At 42.1% G+C, this 15,291-nt stretch overlaps 1 protein-coding gene across 5 annotated transcripts in view; it reads left to right on the top strand.

Moving 5' to 3' along the window:
- The window catches only part of LOC115144876 (transcriptional enhancer factor TEF-3-like), a 40,270-nt gene extending 28,504 nt beyond the window's left edge, over window positions 1-11,766 (top strand). For 2 of the 5 annotated variants that reach the window (XM_065003049.1, XM_065003048.1), the window contains exons 4-11: window positions 664-780; window positions 920-942; window positions 3,149-3,210; window positions 3,381-3,511; window positions 3,767-3,940; window positions 8,296-8,436; window positions 10,063-10,215; window positions 10,786-11,766. In XM_065003049.1, coding sequence (XP_064859121.1) covers window positions 664-780; window positions 920-942; window positions 3,149-3,210; window positions 3,381-3,511; window positions 3,767-3,940; window positions 8,296-8,436; window positions 10,063-10,215; window positions 10,786-10,899 — 915 coding nt within the window. In that variant the 3' untranslated portion in view covers window positions 10,900-11,766. Of the gene's footprint in view, window positions 1-603; window positions 781-919; window positions 943-3,148; window positions 3,211-3,380; window positions 3,512-3,766; window positions 3,941-8,295; window positions 8,437-10,062; window positions 10,216-10,785 lie in introns of all 5 variants that reach the window. The other 3 variants (XM_065003047.1, XM_065003046.1, XR_010459418.1) reach the window with 2 other exon arrangements.
- Window positions 11,767-15,291: the final 3,525 nt, after the last annotated feature.

The following is a 15,291-nucleotide window of genomic DNA, read 5'->3' as shown; positions in this document are numbered from 1 at the left end:
GACGGTGGCCACTGGGCCACAGCTGGCAGGGCCCAGCATTGGTCACAAGGCATCCTCCGACAGGCCTTTTTAAATACATCTTTCTTGTAACTGAGAACACTACCAAATGTACTCCCCATATTTCAGCTATGCCCTTGTGTCAGCTGGTTCTGGGAACAAGATTGTGCCGTGTGGCCTAGCATTATGTGGCTGAGAGTGTTGGTAGTCCTCGATGAGTTGGAAACTGCTCAAGTCGGCATGATGGACACACGCACAACAGAACAATAACGTTATATCATAGACAGGAATGACTGCTGTTTCTGGTAGCCACCATGTCACCTGTTTACTGTTAACATTTAGCCACAAACTAGCTTGATCATTACCATTAGCATAGAGCTAGCCCTCCGACATGCTCGACCCAGCTCCCACTGTGACCTCTAGCAGAGACATAGGCCACTTGTCAACACCCCCCGGCCTCTGCCAAAGCAATAAACCTTACTCTCAACCTCGGGGATCTTGACTGCAATATTACCCATCCTCCCAGCCCAGCCCCTATGATCAACCTGGCTTTCACCCCTCATTTCCCACCCAACAAACAACATAACGAGGCTAGTATTCCCACAGGGTGCTGACTATAATGGAGAGCGTGACCTGACCCCTGGGCCTTGCTGTGTGTGTCTGCAGGACCAGGCTGCCAAAGACAAGGCCCTCCAGAGTATGGCCACCATCTCCGCCACCGCCTTCCAGAACAAGATGGCTCTGCAGGGGCTGTCCAGGCCGCCGTACCCCACTGCTGGTGGCGTGAGTAGTGTGCGCAGACAGACAGACACACACACCCTGTCCTTGAGCAACACTGGGGGATACATATACAGTAGAAAGATAGGTGGTGTCATATAGAGTGTATGTAATAAAATATGTTTCCATGTTTTCCTTTTCCCAGTTTTGGCATGGCGGTCCTGAAGAGTAAGTTACAACCCTGTGTGTGTGTGTGTGTGTGTGTGTGTGTGTGTGTGTGTGTGTGTGTGTGTGTGTGTGTGTGTGTGTGTAGGGCTGTTGCGGTGACCATATTTCTGCAAGACCGGCAGTCATGAGTCATGACCGTAGTAAAATTCCACATGACCAGTAAGCCACGGTAATCTCCTCTTATGCACTCTGGACATGCGTTGGTACTATCCAACTTGCTAACGACTGTCAGGTCACTAATGGCCTGGTACCCAGCGCTCTATTGTCCCTTTAACCACTCTGACATCAATGCAAAATCACATCAAACACTTATCATCAAAACAGTATGTGCTTTTGAAACTCACCTTACTGTGATCGATCAATTTGAAGAAAGAAGTTAAACAACAGGTTGAAACAGTGGAAAACATGATCGTTGTGGATGTTGTTTCAAAGCCAAACCCAACGAAATGGACAGCTTATTAGAGCTTATGCATTGGCCAAAATATGAGCCCATTTCCGTTTTAAAAAAAGGAATTACAGCATATTACCCACTGCAGGATTTCTTTTTAAAACACAGATTTAAGATGTATTTGGTACATAATTGGTCTAGCCTATGCTCCAAAATGTAAACAATTCTAGTAATGGCCTTTGAGTGTGAACTGTATTATTATGCATACTGGATGTTACCTTCTGCTACACTCCAAACGTGCTGTATAGTCTGGGAGAGAACGTATAGGCCTTGGCAATGCTGTTGGTAAATTGATTGTGCAGTGCGACTTAGTTAGCCTAAAATTATAGTGAGTTTTTATTTGATTTTGAATGCCGTGATTATTTTTATTTTCTAAATTAATAGGCTGAAACGTTACCTTCAAGTACAGAATATCTCACCCCTGTGCGTTTCCATCTCCTCCATTCCTTTCTCAAGCGCACAGAGAGGGTCTGTCAACTGTTTAATTAAATATGTTTTTTTGTGAAAACGTGTTACTAATGTTTCCAAACAGATTTAACTTTGTTCCCCAAATTAAGTACGGGGTAACTACAGGAACAGGGTTGGAGAACCAATGGCATACAGAGTTTGGCCAAATTGGGCAGAATATCAGCTGCAAGCCCTCAAAAGGGGGTTGACGCGTGGAGTAAAACATGCATTCTTATAAGATGTAACGAAGACGCAATGAGTCAGGAAACCAGTGCATTTGGTGAGTTTAATATGACCGAACATAGAGTGAAACTACAACCGACCGAGCATAGAGTGAAACTACAACCACCCGTTGCATCTCGACATGAAACAATACTACCTGATGGGTGACAACAACGGAGTGCTAGATAAAGGGGGAGTGATCAGGGAAGTGATGAAGTCCAGGTGCGACTAATGATGAGGCGCAGGTGTGAGTAATGATGGGTTGCCAGGTCCGGTGATTAGTAGACCAGCGACCTCGAGCACTGTTTTGACTTCTAAGACATTCTCAGGTTTGTGTCATCTCACTAAAGTTGCCAAATAACTCTAAATCTAGCGTATAGGACCTATTTCAAATGGTCGCTTTTCCGCTCAACATAACCACTTCATATGCGCACTTGCTCTGGAATGGGAGAAATATTATTTCTATTTCATTAAGCTACGTTCAAATATATTCTTCTTACTATAAAGTAATGGCAAGGGACTTATAAGCATATCCTGTCAGCTAAATGAACTAGCCTACAGCCTATATCATGGTGCATAGCCAGATAACATACAGAAGGCCAAATCATATTCTGTTCTTCTGAAATACATTTCCTTCATATCATGTTTCTTTAAACCTGCCTAAAATAAATAATGGATTTGTTGTGGTGGTTTATATTATTAGACTGTATTAAACTGTAGCTGTTCCAAAGGCACATCAGAGGCTTGTATGTGTGGAGGCCTGGAGATACTAAACATGTTTATATTAATTAACAATAAATTACCGTCATTTTCATGACCATAACCAGCTGACAAAATGGAATGATCCCCTATGCCTGCGTGTGAGCCTCTCTGACTGTCAGTAAAAAGGCATAGGCCTACTGCCACTGAATAAATAGAAATCACAATCTGTCAAAACTGAATGTGACAGAGTAACATCTTAACACGTTTATTTAAATGGCACTTTCGTTAATGAACCCGAGCCCCCAGTGTGTTTAACAGTCTGCCGGTCTAGTCGTGTGTGCGAGGGGTCAGGGTGTAATGTGTCTACTGCCTGTCTTGTCTCTCCAGCATTAAGCCCTTTTCCCAGCAGAGTTACGCCATGCAGACGTCCGGCCCACCCCCCATAACAGGTGGGTTTTCTCAGCTTCCCTTCATGTCCCCATGTGTCGACAGACGTTGTCATGGTCTGCAAGTGACGAAGAGCTCCAAAAAAGCTCAGAGAAACTGACAGTATGCAACAACATTTTTCAAACCGATGGTATGTTCTGTTACTCTGCGCCATCCCCCTCCTCTTCTTCAGGCTATGAGAGCATGGCAGGCCTGTCCATGTCACCGGGCGCCCCCCCGTGGCAGGGGCGGAGTATCGCCAGCTCCAAACTCCGCATGCTGGAGTTCTCTGCCTTCCTGGAGCAGCCTCAGGACCCAGAGACCGTGAGTAGTAATTTAGTAGCCACTCGCCCTGCCTAATAAGCCTCCACATTCATATTCATCTCACTTAGTTGATAGGGACCCTTTCAGTGCTCATCAATGTAAAAGTTTGAGACATAAAGAAAAACAATCTCTTCCTTTTCATCCAACCCTTTCCCTAAAGCTGTAATGTGAACTTCCTCACACCATGACTGCATCTTGACCATGAACTGAATCAGTGCTCTGAAAGTAATCAACATCTCTCTCTCTGTTTTCCAGTTTAACAAGCACCTGTTTGTGCACATCGGTCAGTCCAACCCCACCTTCAGTGACCCGTACCTGGAGGCAGTGGACATCCGTCAAATCTACGATAAGTTCCCTGAGAAGAAGGGAGGGCTGAAGGAGCTGTTTGAGAAGGGGCAGCCAGACACTTTCTTTCTTGTCAAGTTCTGGGTGAGTCCAAGCAGAATCAAATCAGAGGTGTGTGTTAGTGGGCACATTGTAGTGTGTGTGGGTGAGTCTCTGCTTTCTGAATAGAATAATGGAAAGGGACTCGAAACAAAGAATTAGTCGCAGCACAAAAGGGGAACTGAGAGTATTTTGTAAGGTAAAGGTTTTTGTAGCACTCTCCTCAGTAGTTAATGACCTAAATGTGTTAGGTGTTGGGATAACTTTAGCACTGGATCTAAAGGAATTTAGTAACGATTTCAGTTTGAAGCATATGAAGTCATTGATTAAGATCTGGCTGTTTTCTGCTCATGGGTACAGTGGGTAGAGGGCACATTGTAGCGTGTGTGACCGCAGCCTTTGGTGCGAGAGTGGCAGGGCTTCTCTTTCACTGGGGAAATCTGAGCCTGGGCACCTGTCCCCTCGCTATTAGGCTGGATCCACTTATTTATAGGTCCCTCAGAGCGAGAGAGTGTAAGGGAGAAGTGTGTGTGTAGTGTTACGAGGAGCTGGGATGCAGGGGTAGTGAGAAAATGACATGAGAGAGAGAACAGAGTCCACTGTGTCCATCTCCTCTGATCACTTCTTTCCCATGTGGATAACCTACTTCAGAAACACAACTCATACAGGCTCTATTCTACAGAATAGAGATTTTCAGAGCTTGATTATCATGTTTCCAGTCACACCTTTACATTCCAACTCTATATTCCATTATGATCTCTCCCCCAGTTGGCTTGTACATGATGTGTTAGTCACCCTCACATGCTCTTTTGTGATGTTATTTATTGTAGAGAGATAAAAGACATTAGTGAGTGACAGAAACCCATTGTGTCCGATAAGCCATTCATCAATAGGACACCCGCTTACTTCATGTCAGAGCTCTGATAGACTCCAGAACCCATGACATACAGTACCTTCAGAAAGTATTCACACCCCTTTACTTCATGTCAGAGCTCTGATAGACTCCAGAACCCATGACATACAGTACCTTCAGAAAGTATTCACACCCCTTTACTTCATGTCAGAGCTCTGATAGACTCCAGAACCCATGACATACAGTACCTTCAGAAAGTATTCACACCCCTTTACTTCATGTCAGAGCTCTGATAGACTCCAGAACCCATGACATACAGTACCTTCAGAAAGTATTCACACCCCTTTACTTCATGTGAGAGCTCTGATAGTCTCCAGAACCCATGACATACAGTACCTTCAGAAAGTATTCACACCCCTTTACTTCATGTCAGAGCTCTGATAGACTCCAGAACCCATGACATACAGTACCTTCAGAAAGTATTCACACCCCTTTACTTCATGTCAGAGCTGTGATAGACTCCAGAACCCATGACATACAGTACCTTCAGAAAGTATTCACACCCCTTTACTTCACTCCTCACTTTGTTGTGTTACAGCCTGAATTTAAAATGGATTACATTTAGATTTTGTCACTGGCCTACACACAATACCTCATGTCAAAGTGGAATTAAGTTTTTATAAATGATTGTAAATGAATTACAAATGAAAAGCTGAGATGTCTAGAGTCAAGTATTCAACCCATTTGTTATGGCAAGCCTAAATAAGTTCAGGGGTAAAAATGTGCTTAACAAGTCGCATAATAAGTTGTATAGACTCACTCTGTGTGCAATAATGGTGTTTAACATGATTTTTTTATGACTACCTCATGTCTGCACCCCACACATACAATTATCAGAAATGTTCCTCAGTCAGGCAGTGAATTTCAAACACCGATTCAACTACAAAGATGAGAGGTTTTCCAATGCCTTGCAAAGAAGTGCACCTATTTGTAGATGGATATAAATTGAAAAAAGCAAACATTGAATATCCCTTTGAGCATGATGATGTTATTAGTTACACTATGGATGGTGTATCAATAGACCCAGTCACTACTAAGCTACAGGCATCCTTCTTAACTTCGTTGCCAGAGAGGAAGGAAAACTACTTAGGGATTTCATTGTAAGGCCAATGCTGACTTTAAAACAGTTTTATGGTTTTGATAGGAGAAAGCTAAGGAGGGATCAACGTTGTAGTTTCTCCACAACACTAACCTAATTGACAGAGTGAAAGGAAGGAAGCATGTACAGAATACAAATATTCCAAAACATGCTTCCTGTTTGCAACAAGGCACTAAAGTAGTACTGCAAAAAATGTGGCAAAGAAATACACTTTTTGTCCTGAATACAAAGTGTTGTGTTTGGGGAAAATGCTACATAACACATCACTGAGTACCACTCTTCACATTTTTAAGCATGATGGTGGCTGCATCATGTTATGGGTATGCTTGTCATTGGCAAGGACTAGTGAGTTATTTTTATGATAAAAATAAATGGAATAGCGCTAAGCACAGGAAAAATCCTTGTTCCGTCTGCTTTCCAACAGACACTAAGTGACATTCACCTTTCAGCAGGACAATAACCTTAAACACAAGGCCAAATATACACTGGAGTTGCTTATCAAGACAACATTGAATGTTCCTGAGTGATCTAGTTACAGTTTTGACTTAAATCGGCATGGAAATCAATGGCAAGACCTTGAAAATGTCTGTCTAGCAATGATCAATAACCAATTTGACAGCGCTTGAATAGTTCTTTACCCAGAAAGACTCACAGCTGTAATCGCTGCCAAAGGTGATTCTAACATGTATTGACTCAGGGGTGTGAATACTTATGTAAATCTGAGATTTCTGAATTTCATGTTCAATACACTTGCAGAAATGTCTAAAAACATGTTTTTACTTTGTCATTATGGGGTATTGTGTGTTGGTGGGTGACAGAGAAATCTATTTAATCCAGTTTAAATTCAGCCTGCAGCAGCAAAATGTGGAACGTCAAGGGTTATGAATACTTTCTGAAGGCACTGTATGCAGCTATCCCAGACTGACTGGAGAAACTAGCCCATATGACTGCTGCTAGTGCCAGATGCATCACCTCAACATATCTTATTATAGTGGGTCTGATTGTCCTGAGGGGGCTCTCCAACCCTCATGACACCCATGACAAAACACACACAGACAAACAACCAACCAACATCTGGACATTTCAACAGCTACGCTGAGTACAAAAAAGAAATAAAAAGCAACCTTATCTGAGGTGACTTATACCTCGTTTCCTTCTTCCGCCTTCATAAAGTGAGAAAGAAAACCCAGTTCCATCGAGGCGGCCAACCAGCCACCCGGGCATGACTTGGGGGCGTCCTGAGGCTAGTTGTCATGGCGACTGTGACAGGCTGCTGGCCCGTCTCCAAAGCTATGGCATTCTAGATTGAATTTCCAGCTCCCCGACCGGCCCTGCCTTCTCCCCACAGCGCCCGTGGCCCTGTCCTAACGGATTGTCTCGCGCCTTTGAAGTGCCCGGAGAATCCGATTTGAGCCGGCCCTTGTAAATTGTTACACAGGAGCCCGGCCTGGCTGATCTAATCAGCCAATTGAGGGCTGTTGATTATAATTGGATGAATTCCCTCGCAGGCCGTTAGGGAAGTGGGGAGCGCAGGTTCGGGGAGGGTCACTGGGCCCTGGGGATGAAGACAAATGAGAGAATCACAGGAGCGAGGGATGAAGACGAGGAGCGGGGCGATGGAGAGAGGCTGAGCGCTGTATTAATGGCCCATTAGGAGACAAGGGCCTGAGAGGGTAAAAGGTAAAGCCCTCTGTGTCTGTACTCCTCTACCATGACAGAGATGACGCCTCGTCTCGATGTAAAATATTATATAGCATCAGATTACCCTCACCCCCATCATTCCCTTAACCATTAGGAGGGATAAAAATATATCTGACCCAGTATCAGTGACTAGGAGCAGATTCTGCCTTAGACAGACATGAGGTGGGATGCACCTGACGAAGAGAGTCCCGTCTGGCACTAACGCCACAGCTAGACACAGCATCTTGGGAATGCAGAGGCTGGATTGGCAGCCTAAATTAAGTCAACACAGGCCAGGCCAATAGATGCTGCTTGGCTTTGCAGAGCGTTAGTTGCAGGCTTTGTTGAGCCGTCACACATTTTGGGTAACATGTTTCAGGAAGCCAACAGAAGCACACACACACTTTGCCCTGTTCCATGAAACAAAGTCTATTAAATTAGAAGGACCGGACATTACTGAAAGAAAGATTGATGTATAACGACTGAAGTAGATTTCTGTTGAGGTTTTTGATTGAACTGTCCAGAACTAAAAATGTGTCTCGTCTTAGACTGGCAGGTTGTTCGAACAGTGCCTTATCCTCTTGTTAAGACTGACAGGTTGTGTGTGTGGCCTGTGTGGACCTCCTGTCTTTCCTGTACTGTCCTCTGTTCAATAAAAGAGAGGGGGGAGGTTGTTGTTGACTGTGTGGTTCCTTTCTCTCTCTGCAGGCCGATCTGAGTGCCAACCTGCAGGAAGACAGAGGTTTCTTCTACGGCGTGTCCAGTCAGTACGAGAGCTCTGAGAACATGATAATCACCTCCTCCACCAAGGTCTGCTCCTTTGGAAAGCAAGTGGTGGAGAAAGTAGAGGTGAGAGACACCAGAAGGATTACTCTAGCTCCATCAGTACCTGTCCCAGACCTGCTGTTTTCAACTCTCTACAGACAGCAGGAGTGGTAGAGATACTCTTAATGATTGGCTATGAAAATCCAACTGACATTTACTCCTGAGGTGCTGACTTACTGCACCCTCGACAACTACTGTGATTATTATTATTTGACCATGCTGGTCATTTATGAACATTTGAACATCTTCGCCATGTTCTGTTATCTCCACCCGGCACAGCCAGAAGAGGACTGGCCACCCCTCATAGCCTTGTTTCTTCCTAGGTTTTGGCCTTTCTAGGGAGTTTTTCCTAGCCGCCGTGCTTCTACACCTGCATTGCTTGCTGTTTGGGGTTTTAGGCTGGGTTTCTGTACAGCACTTTGAGCACTGTAAGAAGGGCTTTATAAATCAATTTGATTTGATCAGTAGAGACTAAAAAGTACTTGTAAAAAAAAACAACAATGAAGAAATCCATACCATAGATGTAGATAAAGACTGATGTAGGTACAGTAGATACAGTAACAGATATGGATTATGTAGAGCTTTGGGTCCAGGATTGGCATAAAAAATAGATATTTTAGACCTGTTATCTCTCCACACTTCACTGACTCTTGACTGCTGATAGAACACAGGTTCTAGTTTGCTGGTAGACTTAGGTAAGTATTTGACCTGGTACTAAAATATAAGGGGATTTGAATGATTGACAGTTGAACTGATAGGCGGGGTCAACATTTGAGGTCAATGACTGTGATTATTATCCCTCTGCGAATGAATAATAACCCAACCAGTGGCTGTGATGGATTCAACTCACTATTCTCCTGCTCTGTGGTCCAGAACAGACATCACAAGACAACACTTACATTCCTCACCCTGACTCACTGAGCATGTCCCAAATGGTACCCTATTCCCTAGTTAGTGCACCACTTTTGATCAGCCCTATAGGTTCTGGTCAAAAGTAGTGCACACTATAGCGAATAGGATGCCATTTGGGACAGAACACCTTTGTTCTGTGTTGCCTGTCCACCACAGCATCACTGTTATCCCTACAGAGATGTTGTACAACACTCAAACACATACACATATTCACATGGATATTGAGGGGAACCCAGGCCAGTCATCTACTATAATGTAATAACATTCAACAGTCATTATGGTAGCTATTATCTATAGACTATATTTAAGCAAAAAGGTACCTGGGGTGTTTGTGGTATATGGCCAATACCACGGCTAAGGGTTGTTCTTAAGCGCGACGCAACGCAGAGTGCCTGGATACAGCCCTTAGCTGTGGTATATTGGCCATATATCACAAACACCCGAGGTGCCTTATTGCTATTATAAACTGGTTACCAACGTCATTAGATCATTCAAAATAAACGTTTTGTCATACCCGTAGTATACGGCCTGATATACCACGACTGTCAGCCAATCAGCATTCAGGGCTTGAACCACCCAGTTTATAATTAGTGTTATCTATCAGGTACATATGACATGCCTTTAATTGCATCTATGAGGGCTATAATATAGTTTTAATATGATATCTCTAGGACCATGTCCTGGTATATTGAACATACAGTATATCATATATTGGATACATTGTGTGTGTGTCCCCAGACGGAGTATGCACGGTTTGAGAATGGGCGGTATGTGTTCAGGATCCACCGGTCCCCACTGTGTGAATACATGATCAACTTCATCCACAAGCTCAAACACCTGCCAGAGAAGTACATGATGAACAGTGTACTGGAGAACTTCACCATCCTACAGGTAAAGGCGCACGCACACAATTACCATCTATCATTAAAATATTTTAGCAGACAACTGTTCACTTGTCAACCACCTGCTTGAAGAGTTTTCAATACAGAAGAAGAAGAGATTGAGAGCAAGGAGAGTACCACCATAGTAACAATGTGGTCATCAGTATAAGGGTTCAAGTCACTGTCCATTCCATTGGCAACTGCAGTCCAGACACAATGACCATATTGAAACCACACAGCAGATCACATGTTATTAGGTTCTCAATGGGCTGATTTAGCCCATATTAAACATGAGCTGCACACACGTGTATCAATGCTATGGATTATGCAACAAGTGCTTCTTTTAGGGATAGAACAATGATATGGTGAAAGTATTGTTCTCAAAAGGAGCTCATACATTTTGACAGTTCGCTTTTGTGTAATTGCTTGTACCACTCTGTCAGTGAGAGATGAAACCGAACTGAATGCAAAATAAACTCATTTTGTATTGCTTAAAAATGTATATTTTTGATAAATGTGTGTAGTAGTATTCTAGTTAGTGGTGTAAAAGAACTGCGCATGTGGGTCTGTCTCTCTGCAGGTTGTGATCAACAGGGACACACTGGAGACCCTGCTGTGTATAGCCTATGTCTTTGAGGTGTCTACTAGTGAGCATGGAGCCCAGCACCATATTTACCGGCTGGTCAAAGACTGAGACAGAGAACCACTATAGACCAACAACACCCCAACCATGGATAATCTCCACTGTAAGCTGCAAGCACAATACGATTGTCTGTCAGGACCCAAAGAAGCACTGGGCGGGTTGCTTGCCCACTGAAACTAATGTGGAAGAGTTGGCTTGGGAGCTGGAGTGAACTATACCACTGTGTTATGTGAAAGAGAGGAGCAGAGGGTGGGAACCTTCATTGTGGTATATCTGTATGTACAAGGGGAGCCAAATGTCAAGACAATGCATGAGAAATTGTTGTTTTTCATCTCATATTACTAGTGCTTGCTTGTTTTGATTTAGTTTCATTTTAGACAGCTGCATGAGCGGTATTTGTTTTGTCTATGGCCGCCACCTAGTGACTTCTAATGTATATTACACACAGGGCAAGAGGACGAAAGGAGAACTGGAAAGCAAGACTGCACATTTATAGTATTGTTTTGGTGCCAATGTTTGTATTATTTGAGTAAAAATATGTACAGTACCACAACTATCTCCCCTGAAGAATAATCTCTATTGATGAAAATCAGTGAAGATTATGATATAAATAAATATTGTATCTGCCTGGTTTGATGATCAAATTAAATGTTGGACTATTGTTGAATGAAATTGAGCACAACTCACATACAGTAGATAACTCTGCTTGAATCTGTAATTGAAGTTGACTAGCTACAGTATGAAGAAACTGTAATCAATTTTTGGCACTGAACTGAAGTTTAAGATGGAAATACCCTTCACATATCATACTTAACTGATCAGGTTGCTTGATTTTTGTTCTTAATGTGATCTATTGAGACTAATATATGAACATGTCATACTATTGTTATACCTGTAATAAAACGATGATACAAATGAGTTCTCAGGTAAGTTTCAAACATAACAATACAAAATGCATCCATGTTGTTAAACTCCTGAGTGGAGCAGCGGTCTAAGGCACTGTATCTCAATGCAGAGTGGTGATACAGCAAAATGTGTTTTCTACTACTTTCGCGGTTATTTGACCATATTAGGCCGTGTTCGAGACGAGTAAAACCGTAATGTATCATCGGTAAATTGTGACTGACTGATCTATAAATGATAATGAGTAGTTATTTATGGTGTGAGACACCTCAGGTTGTCATTAGTTACCACAGTCACAAAGTCAGAAGGCCCGCCTACTCGACCAATCGGATGAGGGAGTGTGATGATATAAAATAAATGTGCAAAAGGAGCACTGAACATGAAATCCGATAAAACACTTCAAAACAAGACATGGTATCAAGGACAAGATTAAACGAGTCACTTACGATTACCCACATGGCAGTTTCTTGTCATTGTTGGTAGCTATCTGGCCATCCAGAATCACAACTCATCGGTCTTCTGCCCCATTGAAGCGTGCGTATTGTTTTCGTGAAGTTGTCAGTTTACCTATCTAAATAGTGCCTTCAGAAAGTATTCATACCACATGTGTTACAGCTTGTATCCCAAATGGATTCAATCGTTTTATTCTCACCCATCTACACACAATACCTCATAATGAAAAATGAAAGCATGTTTTTAGAAATGTTTGCAAATTTAATACAAATGTAATTGAGATATGTCTAATTTACGTAAGTATTCACACCCCTGAGTCAATACTTTCTAGAAGCACCTTTGGCAGCAATTACAGCTGTGTTTTTCTAGGTAAGTCTCTAAGAGCTGTGCACACCTGGATTGTGCAACGTTTGCCCATTATTCTTCAAGCTGTCAAATTAATTGTTGGTCATTGCTAGACAACTATTTTAATGTCTTGCAATAGATTTTTAAGTAGATTTAGGTCAAAACTGTATCTCTCCCACTAAGAAACATCTTCTTGGTAAGCAACTTCAGTGTAGATTTGGCCTTGTGTTTTAGGTTATAGTCCTGCTGAAAGGTGAATTCCTCTCCCAGTGTCTGGTGGAAAGCAGACTGAACCAGGTTTTCCTCTAGGATTTTGCCTGTGCATAGTACCATTCTATTAATACCCCCCCCCCCCCCCCCTTAATTATTACAAGCATACCCATAACATGATGCAGCCACCACTATGCTTGAAAATATGGAGTGTGGTACTCAGTAATGTAACTACAATGTTGTAGTTGTGCAAAGTGGGTGGGGTTATATCCTTCCTGTTTGGCCCTGTCCGGGGGTGTCCTCAGATGGGGCCACAGTGTCTCCTGACCCCTCCTGTCTCAGCCTCCAGTATTTATGCTGCAGTAGTTTATGTGTCGGGGGGCTAGGGTCAGTTTGATATATCTGAAGTACTTCTCCTGTCCTATTCGGTGTCCTGTGTGAATTTAAGTGTGCTCTCTCTAATTCTCTCTTTCTTTCTCTCTCTCGGAGGACCTGAGCCCTAGGACCATACCTCAGGACTATCTGGCATGATGACTCCTTGCTGTCCCCAGTCCGTTAGAGGACCAAATAACTAAATACATTCGGGAACAAGAATGGTCAACGTCACTAAAGTTCCTAACATTGAAAAAGGACAAAAGTTTGGCGCAAAAGGATGAGTTGTCTTTTCTTTTCGAGATTACTAATAGCTAACTTTTGCTACTCTCATCTAAAATGAGCTAGCTAAGGGATTCTATTCCAAGCACAGCGTTATTCTATTTGATAGAGCAAAGTTGTTTGTTTCCCTACAACCCTCTCATTCTAGTAGTAATATGTCACACTCTTGATCTTCAACAGATGCATAACCTTAGACAGGAAAAAAAAACAGTTGGGTGAGTAAAGGTTTTCAATTCAATGGTGTTCCCAAGTTGTGTGCACAAAGATGAATGAATGCCATCATGGGAAAGACAAACAAAAGCCAAAGAGAAATATGCTGCTGGAATGAACTAGAAGGCAGTATGTTCAAAGACAGATCATTTCAGTTCATTAATGTTGAAGTACTAAATAACAATGGAATGTTTCTCAATGAAGTTGAAGAAGATGGAACTTGAAATGGGTGCACTTATTTCAAGAGTATGTAGGCTAAGTGGGGTTAGGGTGGTGTTTCCTGCTTACATTGTAAAGAGCTTAGGGTTTCTATCACAGTGGCATGTAAATTCAATCAATAATTATTACATGTTTTGCTGTACAAAGACGGAAACTGGTCAAAAAAATACCAAAAGGTGGACTTCAAGGCTATAATAAACACGGCCCACGATATCAGTGTTCCTGGTTTTAAGGTAAAGTATATCAACCTACTGTTAGTCAAAGTCTAAGGCTGTGTTTACTCAGGCAGCCCAATTCCAATTAAAACATGTTTTCTCATCTCAATATGTTAAATAAATAAATGCCCATAGTAAGTTCCTAAGTGCCAAATAAAGTAGTTATTTTAAATCAGTTTCTTAAGTCAGCCAAACCGTTTATATTAAACCTGCAAAAAATCTAAATTTTTTCAAAAATAAACATTTTGGAGAACATTTCTGTGAAACTGTATGTTTTACTTGTGGATTTTGAAAATAAAAATCTAAAATCAAGCTGTGTCAATTTGTTTGTGTACAATGCAGCTATTAGAGTAGGCCTAAACCAATTTTGGGTTAAGACAAGAAATGATGAGTAGGTGCAAACATCATGATAAGCTTGCAAGCTGAGTTTGAATAAGAGATCAGATTACCACTTCACATTTAGAATGAATAGTTGGTTTTATTATGGCTAATAAATAACCAAATGATTGTTGGATCACTAGATAAAATAAATGGTTTATAAATTGTTGGGCTGATCAATAGGAAATGCATTACCTCTTTCAAATGAATATGTAGCTTAAAGTGGTGTGCATTTGTATTTATTTTTGCAATAAAAATGGTGATGATTCAATAATACACATTTATACAATAGGCCAATATCTAAAAATACATACAGCCCTAATGATTTGTGTATGAAATCATACAGATGTCACATCATCTGAGGAGTATGTGTTGTGCCTGCTATGGTTGAGACACATCAAATTATCCTCTATGTATTTATACCTGTGTTCTCTGTTTGTCTATTGCCAGTTCATCTGGTTTGTTCAAGTCAACTAGTGGTTTGTGGCGCAGCGCCGGCTTTTTCCAGTCTCTCTTTTCTCGCCCTCCTGGTTTTGACCTGTCCTGACTCTGAGCCCGCCTGCCTGCCCCTGAGCCTGCCTGACGACCTGTACCTTCGCCCCTCTCTGGATTACCGACCTCTGCCGTACCCTGAGCCTGTCTGCTGACCGGTACTATTGCCTGCCCCTGTTGGAATATTAAGCTATTGTTTATTTGACGTGGTCTGCATCTGGGGTTTACCTTCATACCTGATAATAGAATAGACATTCCCATTCAAGATTTGTGGTGTGAATTGAAACTTAACATTTCAATTAATTTACATTTTCAATGATTGTAGTTGTCTAAAGGGATAGGTTGATTCTATTAATTATATTTC

This window comes from Oncorhynchus nerka, linkage group LG17, assembly GCF_034236695.1.
Source record: "Oncorhynchus nerka isolate Pitt River linkage group LG17, Oner_Uvic_2.0, whole genome shotgun sequence".
Taxonomy (NCBI): Eukaryota; Metazoa; Chordata; class Actinopteri; order Salmoniformes; family Salmonidae; genus Oncorhynchus; species Oncorhynchus nerka.
The sequence above is the reverse complement of the archived record's forward strand: the minus strand, read 5'-3'. Positions and strand labels throughout refer to the sequence as shown.